This window comes from Macaca mulatta, chromosome 17, assembly GCF_049350105.2.
Source record: "Macaca mulatta isolate MMU2019108-1 chromosome 17, T2T-MMU8v2.0, whole genome shotgun sequence".
NCBI lineage: Eukaryota > Metazoa > Chordata > Mammalia > Primates > Cercopithecidae > Macaca > Macaca mulatta.
In genome coordinates this window covers 28,280,037-28,297,220 of record NC_133422.1, presented here as the reverse complement: position 1 = coordinate 28,297,220, position 17,184 = coordinate 28,280,037, and the positions used below count along the sequence as shown (strand labels likewise).

General features: G+C 37.3%; 1 protein-coding gene across 3 annotated transcripts in view; it reads right to left on the bottom strand.

Moving 5' to 3' along the window:
• FNDC3A (fibronectin type III domain containing 3A) overlaps positions 1 to 17,184 on the bottom strand; it is a 226,171-nt gene that overhangs the window by 132,611 nt on the left and 76,376 nt on the right. For all 3 annotated transcript variants that reach the window (XM_015121055.3, XM_028837170.2, XM_077974364.1), the window contains exon 3: positions 3,024 to 3,099. In XM_015121055.3, coding sequence (XP_014976541.1) covers positions 3,024 to 3,099 — 76 coding nt within the window. The remainder of the gene's footprint in view (positions 1 to 3,023; positions 3,100 to 17,184) is intronic.

Sequence of the window (17,184 nt, the reverse complement as noted above, 5' to 3'; positions counted from 1 at the left end):
TGGTTAGTTCCTATAACTAAGATACTATTAGTATTATAGGCACATTATAAATTAGATAGGCGTTTTTGGTCCTGAACAAAGGTGTCACTGCCACATATAAAATCAATTTAATTGATTTACAGAGGTGGGGTTTAGAGATTGCAGTTACAAATTAACTTTTGAAATATAAGCTACTTATAATTCAGGGTCTGGTTATCCAATAATAAATAACAGTTTTTGTATTCTGAGTCACATTAAAACAGTAACGAGTATCTTCCTCTGCAAATGTGTTAGAAAAGATCAATGCTGTATTAGTTAAAATGTGTCCACAATAAACAATATCTATTGAAAACAACTTGAAAAGCAACGTACAAATAAACCTAGATGTGTGCTCTATTAGAAACTGTACCTCTATGAGGTACACAGAATACAATTATTTTCATAAAAACCTAACTGGCAAGTAAAGACAGGCAATGTTTATCACACTGCTTATAAATTACACTGCCTGGTATATTTAAGTCTATAATATGTGAACTCTTCCTGTTTGTGAAATTGTCATAACTGCTGCACAAATTATTTAAATTAACTTAGAGAAATTTTTTAAAAATTTTACTTTAAGTTCTGGCATACATGTGCACAACATGCAGGTTTGTTACATCGGTAAACATGTGCCATGGTGATTTGCTGCACCCATCAACCCATTATCTAGGTTTTAAGTCCTGCATGCTTTAGGTATGTGTCCTAATGCTCTCCCTCCCCTTGGCCCCTACCCTCCGACAGGCCCCAGTGTGTGAGGTTCCCCTCCCTGTGTCCATGTGTTCAACTTAGAGAGAAATTTTTAACTCTCAGATATATAAGGTTTAAATATCAGGCTAAAAGTTTTAATTTTAATTACTGAGCTAATTACTTCTCTGAAAAGAGTTAGGTCTATTTCTTCTTTGATTAAACAGATTGGACAGCCTAGGTAAAACGGGGGAAAGACAGGAGGTTTGCCTGGGCTAGACAGTCTTGCTTTACACCAGTTGTCTTGAAGTAAGTGTTAGAGTCCTTTTACTCTATTCCAGTTTGAAAGATGACAAAGTATACAGACACCTCACCTCTAATGCTCTTTTTAAATTTAATTTTATTTTGAGAAAGGGTCTCGCTTTGTTGCCCAGGCTGGAGTGCACTGGTATGACCATAGCTCACTGCAGCTTCAAATTCTTGGGCTAAAGCAATCCTCCAACCTTATCTCTTGCATAGTTAGGACAGCAGGCATGCGCCACTATGCCTGACTAAGTTTTAAATTTTTTGTAGAGACAGGGTCTTGTTATGCTGCCCAGTCTGGTCTCGTATTCCCAGTCTTAAGAGGTCCTCCTGCCTTATTCTCTCAAAGCACTGGGATTATAGGTGTGACCCACTGCACTTCTTCCTTTTTTAAACTAAAGCAATAACTATCAGTTAAGTACCCAATATATAGAAAGCCAAGAACTGAAGGGGATACAAAGAAATGTAAGAAATGGTATGTGTCCCCAAAGCGCTTAGACTTCAGTTGGTGAGACTGAATAAAAATTTTATGTTAAACAATACAAAATTTAAATAACTTTAAAAATACAACTAGAAGAAATATTACAAGATGGTGTAGTTATTTGGTAAATGAATGGTGCAATAATTGGTATGATAGGGTTTCACAGGTGATGGGGATCACTTCCTATTAACAATAACACTACAGCACTCACCATCACTTACTGAGTGCCTTACATGTCCCAGGCTGGTTTAAAGTACATTACATGCATATCAGGAACTCTCACAATTATCCTATAGGGTGTACTATTATTGACAGGAATGAGAATTTTACTGATGAGAAATGTACTTACAGAGGGCTGGGTACAGAGGCTCACGTCTGTAATCCTAGCACTTTGGGAGGCTGAGGTGGGTGGGTCACCTGAGGTCAGGAGTTCAAGACCAGCCTGGCCAACATGATGAAACCCCATCTCTACTAAAAGTACAAAAATTAGCCTGGTGTGGTGGCAGGCGCCTGTAATTCCAGTCACTTGGGAGGCTGAGGCAGGAGAATCGCTTGAACCCAGGAGGCGGAGGTTGCAATGAGCCAAGATTGAGCCACTGCACTCCATCCAGCCTGGGTGACAGAGTGAGACTCTGTCTCAAAAAAAAAAAAAAAACAAAAAAAAAAACAGTACTTACAGAGGTTAAGTAACATGTACAAGGTCATGTAGCTAGTAAAACAGCAGAGCTGGGATTTAATCCTAGGTTCTTTCTCTTTAATTCCAAAGCCAGTCACCTTTTTATTGTTCTCAAATTCACATAGGAAGACGGTTCTCAATTGGAGTCAATTTTGTCCCTCAGGGAATATTTGGGGATATCCAGACTTTTCTATTTCTCATAAATGAAAGAGTGAGGGTGAGTGGCTAGTAGGCAGAGGCTAGGAATTGAACTAAACATCCTACAATTCACACAACAGTCCCCCTGACCAAAGAACTGCCTGACCCAAAAGTCAACAGTACTAAGGGAATGTTCACTAAACAAAGACTTTCCAAAAAACCTGTTAAAGGTGGGACTGGAGCTCAGTCTTGAAGCACAGGTAGGATCTGAATTGGGGGCACGGGGGGCAGTGGTGATAAGGGTGAATTCTAGATAAGGGAAACAGAACACATAGCACAAGATAGCTTCAAAAGACAGTGAATAAGCCTCTTAGAAAAACTGAAGAAAAGCAATTTGAAGGGGAAGTGGGAACAAGACTAAAAAGCTGAAATGATCTTTTTGAAAAACGAAGACACCTGGACTAGATTTGATAAAGATTTCTGAACAGGGAAGAGACATGAACAATATAACATATTAAGAATGATCAAAATAATTAGGAAACCAGGGCAAAGAGATTAGTTAGAATGATACTGTAATACTTAAATGCTAAGATATCAGAGTTTATGCTTTTGTGTGGTGGTAGTGAGAAAGAAGGAAGAAACCATAGGCATACACACTACTATGTATCATAAATTTTTGTGGTTTTTTGGTCTCAAATGATTATTCTCAATTACCATTCTTACCTGTAATGCACTGAAACTGTCCATCTTCTCTTCTTATTGTAAATGCTTCTCCCGGGTTAACTTGTACCAGAATAACCTTAAAAATGAGAGGAAGAAGTATTAATCAAAACAAACAAAAAAGCAAATCAGAACATAAAAGTAGTAACAGAGCAGATGTGAGCTATTTAACCTTATGAAACTGGGAAGGAAAATGGGGATTACACATTTAAGATGCTGGTTTGCTAAAAAAATATTACATCACTTTTCTGGAGGTTAGACTTAAGCCAAAAGTAAAGGGAATAAAAAAAGAAGACAGTGACACACTTTCATTGGAAAGAAAAGTCAATAAGCTTCACTCTGAAACAAAGATGGAGTCAAACCACAGAATATTTAGATCATCTAAGTGAGTTTATCAGTTGCTAAGTATCATGTTTTTCTAAAGACAAAATATAAACTGATAGGTAGAGCATGAGTTGATCATATCTGAATTAGTATCACATCTTAAGTTATATCCAAGAATGTGTTAAATGTATTCCACCATTTTAAGTAGTCTTCTTTTTATTATAAGGGTAATACATACCAATTTTACAACATTTGAAAAACAGAGAAAAAAACAGAAACCTGGAGAAAAAAAACTAAAGTCCTGCTATCCTAAGATACACATTGTTAACATTCTGATAAACTTATTAGTTTTATTCTGCACAGGATTAATTCCCCCCTAAATTCTAGACATAAGATATTCAATTCTCAATCCTTTTTAAAGTTCAATATTATTCAAAAAAGACTTTGAAGTTATTATTGAAAATATTCCATCAAAAGATTACACCATAAACGACTGAACCATTCCCCTAACTTAAGGAATTTAGGTAGTTTTCAATTTTACCATTATTGTGAACAATGCTGAAGTGAGCGTTCTGGTATGTAGTTTTCACCTCTCTACAGCTAGTATTGTTTCCTTGTGATAGATTCCCAAACACGGAATTTTGGTGCTTGTTGCTAAACTACCTTTTAAAAGGGTTTTACTACTTCACGAGGTAACTCAGGAATGGAAAACCAAACATCATGTGTTCTCACTCATAAATGGGAGCTAGCTAAGCTATGACGATGCAAAGGCATAAGAATGACATAATGGACTTCGGGGATGGGGAGAGGGGAGTGTGAAGGATAAAGGACTACAAATTGGGTACAGTGTATACTGCTCAGATGATGGGTGCACCCAAATTTCAGAAATCATCACTAAAGAACTTATTCATGTAATCAAACACCACCTGTTCCCCAAAAACCTATGGAAATAAAAAGTAACAGAAAGAGTTTTATAATACTACTTCAAATGCCGTCTGACAGTCTATGAGAACACCCTTTTACTACATTGTTTGCAACCCTGAAAATTACAGTTTTAAAATCTTTGCTGCCTTGATAGATGAAAATAGGATATTAAAATATGAGTATCCCTTATCCAAAATGCTTGGACCAAAAATGTTTCCGATTTTGGATTTTTTATTATTAAGGAGTGTGTGTGTGTGTGTGTGTGTGTGTGTGTGTGTATACATATATATATAAAATCAGATATTTTGGGGATAAGACCCAAGTCTAAACACAAAAATCATTTATGTTTCATATATACCTGATACACATAGCATGAAGGTAATTTCATACAATATTTTAAATAATTTTTTGCATAAAACAAAGTTTTGACTGTGTTTTGATTGCAACCTGTAATATGACCTGTCACATGAGGTTGGGTGTGGAATTCTCCACTTGTGGCATCACGTTGCTGCTCAGAAAGTTTCTGATTTTGGAGCATTTTGGTTCATCAGATTAGGGATGCCGAACCTGTACTACTGTTTTAATTTACACTTCTTTGTTATGTCTAAGTTTGTTACTAGCTCTTTTGTAAATTACCTGCATGTGTAATCTTGCCTCTTAATCTTTTGGGTTTTTAAGTGTTTTTAATGATTTGTATGAACCCATAATAATATTGTACTATAATATGTTGCAAATATTTTTCTTTTTGTTTTCTCCCTTTTACTTTCTTGTAGCCAATGTTATTTATTGTTTTCCTTTGTGTTATCTTCTAGTGCTTCTATATTTAACTTCACCTACAGCTGTGCTGTCCAATGATAACCAAGAGTCATGTGGCTATCAAGCACCTGAAATGTAGCTAGTTTGTATGGAGATTGTGCTCTCAGTGTGAAATTAACACTGGATTTCAAAGGCTAAGTACATCTAGCCAGAGAAATTAAGCAAGAGGCAGAAATAAAGAGCATCCAAAGAAGAAGTCAAATTATCCTTGTTTGCAGACAACATGATCGTATTATACTTAGAAAAACCTAAAGACTCCACCAAAATACTCTTAGAACTGATAAATTTAGTAAAGGTGTAGGGCACAAAATCAACATACAAAAATCAGCAGTATTAGCTGGGCATGGTGGCTTATGCCTGTAATCACAATACTTTGGGAGGCTGAGGTGGGAGGATTGCTTGAACCCAGGAGATTGAGACTAGCTCAGGTAATATAGCAAGACCCCACCTGCAATTAAATAATAATTACTATTTTCAAAACTCAGTAGTGTTTCTACACATGAACAATAATCAATATGAAAAAGAAATCAAGAAGGCAACCTAATTTATAATAGCTACAAAAAAACAAAACAAAACAAAACAAAACCTAGGAATACATTTAACCTAAGAAGTGAAAGATCTCTACCAGGCAAACTATAAAACTATAAAACGGCATGGTGCTAGAATAAAAACAGACATAGAGATCAATAGAACAGAACAGAGAACCTAGAAATAAATCTATGCACTTACAGCCAACTCATTCTTTTTTTAACTTTTTAACTCTTACTTTTTTCTATCTTTTCACTTAGCGTTGACATGAAACTTTTTTTTTTTTTTTTTTTTTGAGACGGAGTCTCGCTCTGTCGCCCAGGCTGGAGTGCAGTGGCGCGATCTCGGCTCACTGCAAGCTCCGCCTCCCGGGTTCACGCCATTCTCCTGCCTCAGCCTCCCGAGTAGCTGGGACTACAGGCGCCCACAACCGCGCCCAGCTAATTTTTTGTATTTTTAGTAGAGACGGGGTTTCACCGTGGTCTTGATCTCCTGACCTTGTGATCCGCCCGCCTCGGCCTCCCAAAGTGCTGGGATTACAGGCGTGAGCCACCGCGCCCGGCCTGACATGAAACTTAATAACCAATTCATTTTCATCAAAGGAATCAAGAACATATAGTGGGGAAAGAACAGTCTTTTTAGTAAATAGTGCTCAGAAAACTGGTTTTCTATTAGGCAGAAGAATGAAACTAGAGTCCCGTATTTCAACATATACAAAATCAGCTCAAAATGGCTTAAAGATTTAAATGTAAGACCTAAAAATACAAAACTCCTAGAAAAAACATTGGGAAAATACTAAAGGACCATGGTCTGGGCAAATATTTTTTTGTGTAAGACTTCAAAAGCACAGGCAACAAAAGCAAAAATAAAGTGGGATTATGTCAAGCTAAAAAGCTTTTGCATGGCAAAGGAAAAGGAAACAATCAACAAGGTAGCTGGACATGGTAGCTCACACCTATAATGCCAGCACTTTGGGAAGCTGAGGCAGGAGAATCACCTCACCCCAGGAGTTTGAGACCAGCCTGGGCAACATAGTGAGACCCCATCTTAAAAACAAATAGAAACAAAATGAAGAGACAACCCATAGAATAGAAGAAAATATCTGCAAACTTTCTATCTGGCAAGGCATTAATAACCAGAATATGTAAGGCTCTCAAATGACTCAACAGCAAAAAATAAATAAATAAAATAAAATAAAATAAATTCAGATTTAAAAACAGGCAAAAGATCTGAGTAGACATTTCGCAAAAGAAGACATACGAATGGCCAACGGGTATATTAAAAAAATGCTCAACATCACTAATCATCAGGGAAATGCAAATCAAAACCAAAATGAGATATTATCTTAACCCAGTCAGAATGGCTATTACAAAAACGTCAAAAAATAACAGATGTGGGGAGGATGCAGAGAAAGGAGAATGCTCTTACATGTTGGTAGGAATGTAAATTATTATAGCCATTATGGAAAACAGTATGGAGGTTCCTCAAAACACAAACAACAGAACTACTGTATGACCCAGCAATCCCACTGCTGAGTATATATCCAAAAGAAAGGAAATCAGTATATCAAAGAGATATTTGTATTCCCATGTTTATTGCAGCACTATCCACAATAGCCAAGATATGGAATCAACCCAAGTGTCCATCAATGGATGAATGGATAAAGAAAATGTGGTATACATACACAATGAAATATTTTTCACCCATGAAAAAGAACAAAATCCTAGCTGGGGAACAGTGGCTCACTCCTGTAATCCCAGCACTTTGGGAGGCTGAGGTGGAAAGACTGGTTGAGCTCAGGAGTTCAACCTGCTCAGGCTAGCTTGGGCAACAGAGTGAGACCTCATCTCTACAAAAAATTAAAAAAAAAAAAAAAAAAAAACCGGTATGGGGGCACATGCCTGTAGTTTCAGCTACTTGGGTAGCTGAGGCAGGAGGAATGCTTGAGCTCAGGAAGTCAAGACTGTAGTGAGTTACGACAGCACCACTGCACTCCAACCTGGGCAATAAAGTGAGACCCTGTCTCAAAAAAAAAAAGAAAAAAACAAAAGAAAAAAAAAGAAATCCTGTCATCTGCAGCAAAACGGATGGAAATTGAGGTCATTATGTTCAGTAAAATAAGTTAGGCATAGAAACATAAATATCACATGTTCTCACTCATATGTGGGAGCTAAAAAAGTGGAACTAAAGGACATAGAGAATAGAACCGTGGTTGCTGGAGGTTAGGAAGGTGGGTGTGAGATTGAGAAGAAATTAGTTAATAGGTACAAAATTACAGTTAGATAGAAATAATACGTTCTAGTATTTGATAGTAAATAACTTATAGTTACTACTTTATTATGTATTTAAAAGTAGCTAGAAGAATTGTCATGTTTCCAAAACAAAGATAAATGTTTGAGATGACAGATATCCCAATTATCCTGATTTGATCATTGGACATTGTATACATGTATCAAAATATCACATGTATCTTTAAAAATACATTAAAAACCCTAAGGCTTAGTATTAAAAAACTTTGGTACTTCATATTTTTATATTGATTACATGTTGAAACAATATTCTGGACATACTGGGTTAAAACGTTATAATTAATTTTTCCTGTTTTTCATTTTTAAACATGGCTACTAAAAAATTTAACACTACTTATTAGCTGGGCATGGTGGCAGGTGCCTGTAATCCCAGCTACTCGGGAGGCTGAAGCAGGAGAATGGCTTGAACCCAGGAGGCGGAGATTGCAATGAGCCAAGATCATGACATTGCACTCCAGCCCAGGTGACAGTGCGAGACGCTGTCTCAAAAAAATAAATAAATAAAAATAAATTAAAAAAAAACACTACTCATGTGGCTTGCATTATATTTCTATTAGGTAACATTGATCCAGAGGTTTGGTAAGTACTAGTTCCTATTTTTCCTAGTTTTTATATAATTTAATTGCTTATATCTATTTCTTTGATGTATCTAAAATTTATCTGGAAGACTCAAAAGTATTTTTTTCCCTTGAGAGTTAACCAGTACAATTTGCTAAATTTAGGATACTTTCTTTTGCTTACAATATACTATTTTGGCCTATCTCACTCATACTAGTATCTGCTCTAGCAAAAGTATCTTTGGAAATATGTTTTAATAATTTTAAGCAGTGTAACTTTGGATTTCTGATGGTGTACCTCAATTATTACTCCTCTTGTCAAACGCTTCTTTGATATTGACTAGTGAGAGAAGTGCTATAATAGGGGCAGTAAAATACTATCAAAGCACTGAAGATTGAATATGTAAATTAGTCTGTTACCTGAGCACTTGTGTGTACGTGTATGTATGTTTGTATGTTTAATGCCTTTTTAGAGTATGTAAAATTTAAGCTGAGTCTTGAAGACTCATTAGGAATTGGCTAGGCAAGAAGAGTGGAAGACCTCGAGAAGTGCAAAGCACAAGGACTGGAAATGACATGAAATTTACTGTGTTCAATGAACCAAAAGAAATTCTGGAGTTCCATACGGTTGGAGCATGGGGGTGGGGGAACACAGGGGAAGGGTGAGAAATATAGTAAGCAGTAGATACGAACCAGGTGATGAAGGGCCTTGTGAGCCATTTTAAGGACAATGAAGAGTTTTACTTAAGCAGGGTAGTACCACAGAGGATTAACTCAGGAGGCCACCGTCATCTAGGTAGGTTCCTTTAAAGATATTAATTTCTACTTTTAACTTGTATCATTTCCTTTGTTCTCCTTAGGCTGACTTTGTTGTTTTTTCTAATCTTTTCAGTTGACTACTCATTTCATTCTCTTCTTAATCTACATTTAAGATTATGAGTTTTACTTAAATCAGCTTAACAATGTAGAGTATTTTCAGTACATTTCTTTTTAACTTTTATTTTAGGTGCAGGGTACATGTGCAGGTTTGTTACATAAGTAAACTGATGTCACGGGGGTTTGTTGTACATATTATTTTGCAACCCAGGTACTAAAGCTAGTACCCAATAGTTATTTTTTTTCTTCTCCTCTTCATCCTCCCACCCTCCACCTTCAGGTAAGCCTCAGTGTCTGTTGTTCCCCTCTTTATGTCCATGTGTTCTCATCATTTAGCTCCTACTTATAAGTGAGAACATGTGGTATTTGTTTTCTGTTCTCGCATTAGTTTTCTTAGGATAATGGCCTCCAGCTCTATCCATGACCCTGCAAAGGACACAATCTCATTCCTTTTTATGGCTGCATAGTATTCCATGGTGTATATGTACCACATTTTCTTTATCTAGTCTGCCACTGAGAGGCATTTAGGTTGATTCCATGTTTTGGCTATTGTGAATAGTGTGGAAATGAACGCAGGCATGCATGCGTCTTCCTGACATAACAGAACAATTTGTATTCTTTTGGGCATATATCCAGTAATGGGACTGCTGGGTCAAAAAGTAATTCTGTTTTCAGCCCTTTGAGGAATCACTACAATGGTTGATTTATCACTATTTTTTAGATTTTCTGCTATTTTGTTCTTGATTTCCTTTGCGATCCGATAACTGTTTATTTATTTTTTATAGACGTGTATCACTCTGTTTCCTAGGCTGGAGTACAATGGTGCCATCACAGTTCACTGCAGCCTTGACCTCCCAGGCTCAATCTATCCTCCCATCGTTGCCTCCAGGGTAGTTGGGACTACAGGTGTGCACCACCACACCTGGTTAAATTGTGTGTGTGTGTGTGTGTATATACATATATATAATTTTTTTTTTTAAATAAAGATGGGGTTTTGCCATGTTGTCCAGGCTGGTCTCAAACTCCTGGCCTCAAGCGATCCGCCCACCTCGGCCTCCCAAAGTGCTGGGATTACAGGAAAGCCACCATGCTTGGCCTGTAAAACATACTTACAATTTTGAAAGTAGGCTGAAGGATGCTCCTTTTGCTTTTATTTCCAACACATTTTTAATTCTAACAAATCTATGGTTCTTAAAATTTTTAAACCATTCCATCTTTTCCACCCTTTTTCTAATTAGTGATAAAATTTTATAGTGGTGGTGAATTACTGTAGGATGTTACTTGAGACCAGCATGTAGATAAAGCACAAGAGTTTTTAACCTGGGGGTCACAGATGGGATTCAAAGGATTTGTAAACAACCCAGATTGGTATATAAAACTTTCTGTAGATATTACAATTTCTGAGCACTGTTTTCATCAGATTTTTAGAGGCCCAAGACCCAAAGTAGATTAAGAACTATTAGGACAGAGGAAATCAAGAAGAAATGATTGAATTAACCCATTTATGCCAGAGGTGTAAGGTTTCTTTTTGAAAAATCAGAACTTGGCGATGACCTTGAGCAGTAGGATATAAATAACTCCCACAAGCTTAGCATTCCAATAATGGTACACTAGGCATAAACGGGTTAATAAAATCATGGCTAAACTACCTAAATATCTTTGCTTTACATCCACTTTACCCTATGGATACAATGAGTCCTCAAAATTCTGTATTTTTACCAAGCTATTAATACTTGTTGCTGAGGTTATCCAGGCAGAATGCCAAACCAACAATCTGCTCAAAGAGAGAAGGATAAAGAGGGAAATTAGAGAGGGAATTAAGAAATGCAAAAGACACTGCTCTAATGTTATTAGTTGATAGACAAATCAGAGATATTTAAAGAATAAATGTAGGCACATCTTACATATCCTTACATATCCTTGAAGAATAAAGAAAGTATTATAATTAAAATCTACAATAACCCAAAAGCAATTTTTTTTTAAACTAAAAATTTTCAGTTCTTCCCTCATCTGACCTTTTAGCAGAATAGCCAATTAACAGCATGATACAATCCTTTGGCTTTCCAGGTTACAATTTATTACTTCTTTACCCATCTCATCATGTCTGTTATAAGCCAGTCTAGTCCAGCCAAACATTCCTTCCTGCCTCTACACTTTTGTCCATAAAGTCTTCTCTGAGGTAATTAAAAAATAGACTGTTTTATGAATTAACATGCAAGAATATACAGATGCAAAACAATGCTATTCTCATATGAATGGGTTTGGTGGAGGGGCAAAAAGGAATAGTCATTATGAATATAAGCTTTGAGGGTGGTGGGGGGAAAGGAGAGGGATAGCATTAGGAGAAATACCTAATGCAGACGACAAGTTGATGGGTGCAGCAAATCACCATGGCACGTGTATACCTATGTAACAAACCTGCACATTCTGCACATGTATCCCAGAACTTAAAGTATATATTTTAAAAAAATGTTGTTTAGAAAATAATAATAATATAAGCTTTGAAGTACCTCTAATCTCAACTTTCAATGTGCTTCACCACTTAATAGCAATTTTTAACTTTGGGTATGTTACTTAAGTCTTTGTCGCCTAGTCTGAAAACGGAGATCTATAATGATTTTGCCACAGGTCTGTTGAAGGATTAACAGATATTATATATGTAAAACATACAGCACAGTGTGACATACACAGTAAGCAGCAGTAAGTGAAGCCTATTATATTTCTTCAGTAAGTGTTTCTTGGGCACCATAAATACCAGATACTCTTTAGGTTATCTAGCAATTAACTATATGGGTGAGAGATCTATTCTAGAGGACTCAGAAGTACTAAAACTACTTTTTTCTATATTGCCTTGAGAGTTTAGTTCAGAAGTCACAAATGAAAAAGTCTTACTATTTTATTCTTTGTCTCTGACTCAAAATCTTATCTACTATGCTTGGCTCCAAATGACTATTTTAATAACCAAAATGAATACAGGAATACAGTTTTTTTAGAATTTTCAAAGGTATTTATAATTCGGCATTTTCCTATACATCCAACCAGGTCTGCCAAATGAACTGACAGAACTCTGAAAGAACAAAGAATTTTGTCACTGAGATACCCAAAACAATGTACTACAGTACTTATTACATACTCAAAAAATATTTTTTGAGTAGGAGAATAAGCAAATGAATAACATTTGCTTAGCATAAACTTGAATGTGTTTAGAACTCTATCATACTGACCGGACAACTTTAAATCATTTTCACAAGCTGCTTGGCCTTATACTCTAATTTTAGTATTTCTTATAAATGTCTAAGAAAATAAATTTTTTACAAATGAAGAATTATTCTCATATTTTACTATGTATTATCAAACTGGGATACAGTCATGGAAATACACAACGTAAATGAAATAAGAGTAAAAGGTACCCTCTGTCCCCTTATTCAAGTCCAGAAACCATCATGTTCAATCATAAAACCATTATGTTTATCTTTCCAGAAGTTTACTATGCACACAGAAATACCAGCCTCCCCTAATACACACCATTTTCTTTAAACACAAGCTCTTACTAGACATATATATTCAGCAAAAATTCACTGAAATCCAACCATGTAGTATATCTTGTTCTAGGCTGATATAGGTGAACAAGAGAAGCAGAACCCATCCCCTTTTGGATGATACATTCTGATGGAAGAGTGGCAATAAACAGACAAACAGGTATGTAACATAAATTAGGAAGTGTGGTTACACTGGTGGTCCCCAGTGAATCACACCTCTTGGTATTACATATTGTACAGTCCTCAATACTAACTCTGGGTTTGGCCATGTGACTTGGGTTTCATAAGCACTTAGACACTGGGCCCTGTGACTCCTGGGTTCCTGAGCTACCATGTAAAGAGGGTTCAGATACTCTGCTGAAGATCCCACAAAGATGGGGAGAGAGAGCTGCCTGACCAGCCCATTGCAGGTTTTTAGCTCCTGTTGACTCTATATGTCTTTACGTAGGTGAGTAACTCTAGGCAAGACCAGTGGAAAGACTGCTCAGTTGAGCTCTGCTCAGAGAGCAGAAATGGAGCAAATAAATGGTTGTTGATTTGAGGCACTAAGTTTTGAGTTGGTTTGTTACACAACAACAGATAACTGAATCAGAAATTGAAAAGTATGATGAATTTTTTCACTCATACAACTTTCCAAAGCAGTATACATACAGACCTACTCATTCATTATAACATATCGTAAGCAGACACAGAAGGTCTCCAGGGACTACAGGAATTTAATAAACATGAACAGTCAGCTTGCTTTATAGCCTCCTGCCTTGCAACCTGTTTTTTCCCAAACCTTGTATGTTATGTGGTCATCTAGTCGGTTGGAATCAGCTACTGACAGACCCCAGCAACTTACAGATGAACCCAAGTGAACTTTCCGCCTCACCATGCTATAAAGTCTCCACCCCAGGAGGAGTTATAGCATCATTATCATTACATGCAACCTATGTGCTGGCATAACAACTGACTGTGTCTGCACCACTTGGGCCCCTCCTCTATATGTGATGACGTATCCTCTCCCTTCTCCACTGACCCATGAAATCTTCCTGTCACTCTCCCTCAGGGAGACACTGCTTTGGAGAATACTCTCAGTGATCTCTTTCCTTGTGATATGTAATAAAATTTCTATTGGTCAAAACCTGCGTTTTTGTGGACACTTGTTTGTTGCTTGCTAGGTGAACAACCCCGCTTTTTTGAGGCGGGGGGCAATATTTCTATATTTATCAGCAATCTTGACTTCTTTTTCCACAAACTACTTTTTTTTTGAGACGGAGTCTTGCTCTGTCGCCCAGGCTGGAGTGCAATGGCACAATCTCGGCTCACTGCAACCTCCACCTCCCAGGTTCAAGCGATTCTCCTGCCTCCGCCTCCCAAGTAGCTGGGATTACAGGCGCCTGCCACCATGCCTGGCTAATTTTTGTATTTTTAGTAGAGACGGAATTTCACCATGTTGGTGAGGCTGATCTCAAACTCCTGACCTCATGATCCGCCTGCCTCGGCCTCCCAAAGTGCTGAGATTACAGGCATGAGCCACCGCACCTGGCCTCCACAGTCTATTTATTGATATCCTGTACCTGTTTTTCAACTGGGTTGTTTGAATTTCTTCCACTGATTTGTAACAGTCCTTTGTATGCCAATGAAATGAGCCCTTTGCCATAATATGTAACACAGATACTTTCTCCAGTTTTTTCAAATAAAAAAATTTGTTTTGCTACACTGGAGTTTTACATTTTTAAGTAGAAGAATTATTGTATCAACATGTTTTCCTTTATAGCTTCTGGGTTTCATTTTATGCTGCTGAGAAAAGAAAAACAGCTCAGAGCAGTCTGAGTTATGTGAGGCATGTAAAATTTATCAGGCCCAGAGAGACGTAAGTATGGGACTTCAGTCACACCCTATGTGCCCATGCCCAGGGGCAATTGTTTAAAGATATTTTGTTCCTGACTAACTGACTCACCCATTATCTTCATTTTCTTGGAATTTGTGATACAAGGAATAATGTATAGGCAATCAATAGCTTATGTTACATTAATGTAATTTCTTGGAAACAATTTAGGAATTGCTTCCTTTCATTTCAAAACCTAATTGTAACTGCTGCTAATTGGAGTCTACATTCAGGGCTACTTGAATCCACGCTCCTGGGTTACAATCCTCGACCCTGGCCCAAATAAGCCCTACTTACATGAATTTTGCCTCAGTTTCTTCCTTTTAGGTCAACACTATAAAGGACTTTATATTACAAGATTGTTTTAAAAAAAAAAACTTATCCAAATGTTTTTAGTATATTTAGAGTTTCTTTCCTTTTAAAAACATATTTACACCTATGCTAAATCCAGAAGTTTTATTTGTATAGATAATGAGTTATAGATTTGGCTTTAATGTTAGGAAACATTAGCTCATTGTCTAACTTGCCAAAATTTCGTATCTACTGTATTCTCCCACAGTGCTTAGCAACGTAGTACAGTTAAGCAAGAAATGTTCATACTTACTGGATCAAATCCTATCATGTACTAGTTGTGCTGCGGAATTCTATAAATTACTAATAATTTCTGTAACAAAATCATTCACTATATAAAGTTGAGAAAAAGAAATAAAACTAAGAAAACAAACATGACATATATAAAACTGATATTATGTAAAAATGAAGACAAACAGACCTATTTTAAGTTAAAATATCCAGGGAAATAGTAGGAGGTGAAATGTATTCATTTATGTAAAAATATTTTCTTAAACAGCTACTGTGTGGCACACACTCTTGCAGGTACTGTGGATACCAAAAGAAGAAAAATACATCACAGTCCAAGGCATCAAGGAGTTCCCAGTCTAGGGAGAAAACAGACAAGTACTCAGCCAATTAACTTATAGTGTAACAAGTGGTATACTAGGAATATGAGCAATGTATTATAAGCATCCACTCAATCTAGGATGATCAGGGAAGATTCCTGCAGGAGATGATAAACTACACAGAATTCAGAGGGACAAGCAGAAGTTTGCAAGATAAAGACAGGAAAAGGAAACTTCAAGGAGAGGGCGCACATAATGTGTATAAAGTCATGAGGGTGAAAGAGAACGTGAGCAATCTGAATAATAGGAATTAGTGTGGCATAGCTAACATTTAAGCTAGTTTGAGAAATGTGATGGGAAAAGATAAGATTGGAAAGATAAACAGGCTGAATCATAAAGATCCTTAACTAGTAGGCTAAAGAGTTCAATTGTTAACCTTCAGGCAACACTATTAAACAGGAAAGGGTCATATCCAAAATCATTTTTACCCCAACTTATTTTGAAAATTTTTAAACCTATAGAAAAAACGCAAGAATGGTTCAATTAGCACCCACGTAACCTTCACCTAGATTCACCAATTAATGTGTTGCCACATTTGCCCACTCTCACTCTGTTTGCTAAATGGTTTTAGCGTACCTGGGTGGTGTAAGGTTTGACCATTTGGTTAAGATAGTATCTTTCAGATGTCTGTATTAGAAAGGCACAATTTCCCTTTGATAGTGATAATCAACAGGGTGATAACTTTGAGGCTTTGTGAATATTCTTGTCCCTGGCAATCCTTCAAACAACAGTTTCAGCAATTACTAAATCAATTATTACTATGGGGACTGTAAAATGGTGATTTTAAAACATCATTCTTTTTACATGTATTAGTCAGCATTCTTCTCCAAGAGTCTTTTGCTGGGTGTGGTACCTCATGCCTGTAATCTCAGCCAACTGGGAGGCTGAGGCAGGAGGATCACTTGAGGCCAGGAGTTTGAGACCAGTCTGGGCAACACAACAAGACCCTGTGAGAAAGAAGGAAGGAAGGAAGGAAGGAAGGAAGGAAGGAAGGAAGGAAGGAAGGAAGGAAGGAAGGAAGGAAGGAAGGAAGGGAGGGAGGGAGGGAGGGAGGGAGGGAGGGAGGGAGGGAGGGAGGGAGGGAGGGAGGGAGGGAGGGAAGGAAAGAAGGAAAGAAGGAAAGAAGGAAAGAAGGAAAGAAGGAAAGAAGGAAAGAAGGAAAGAAGGAAAGAGAGAAGGAAGGAAGGAAGGAAGGAAGGAAGGAAGGAAGGAAGGAAGGAAGGAAGGAAGGAAGGAAGGAAGGGAGGAAGGGAGGGAGGGAGGGAAGAAAGGGAGGGAGGGAAGGAAAGAAGGAAAGAAAGAAAGAGAGAGAGAATGAAGGAAGGAAGGGAGGGAGGGAGGGAGGGAGGGAGGGAGGGAGGGCGAGCCAAGCATGGTTGTGCAAGCCTGGAGTCTCAGCTACTTAGGAGGCTAGGACAGGGGGATTACTTGAGTCCAGGAGTTTGAGGCTGCAGTGAGT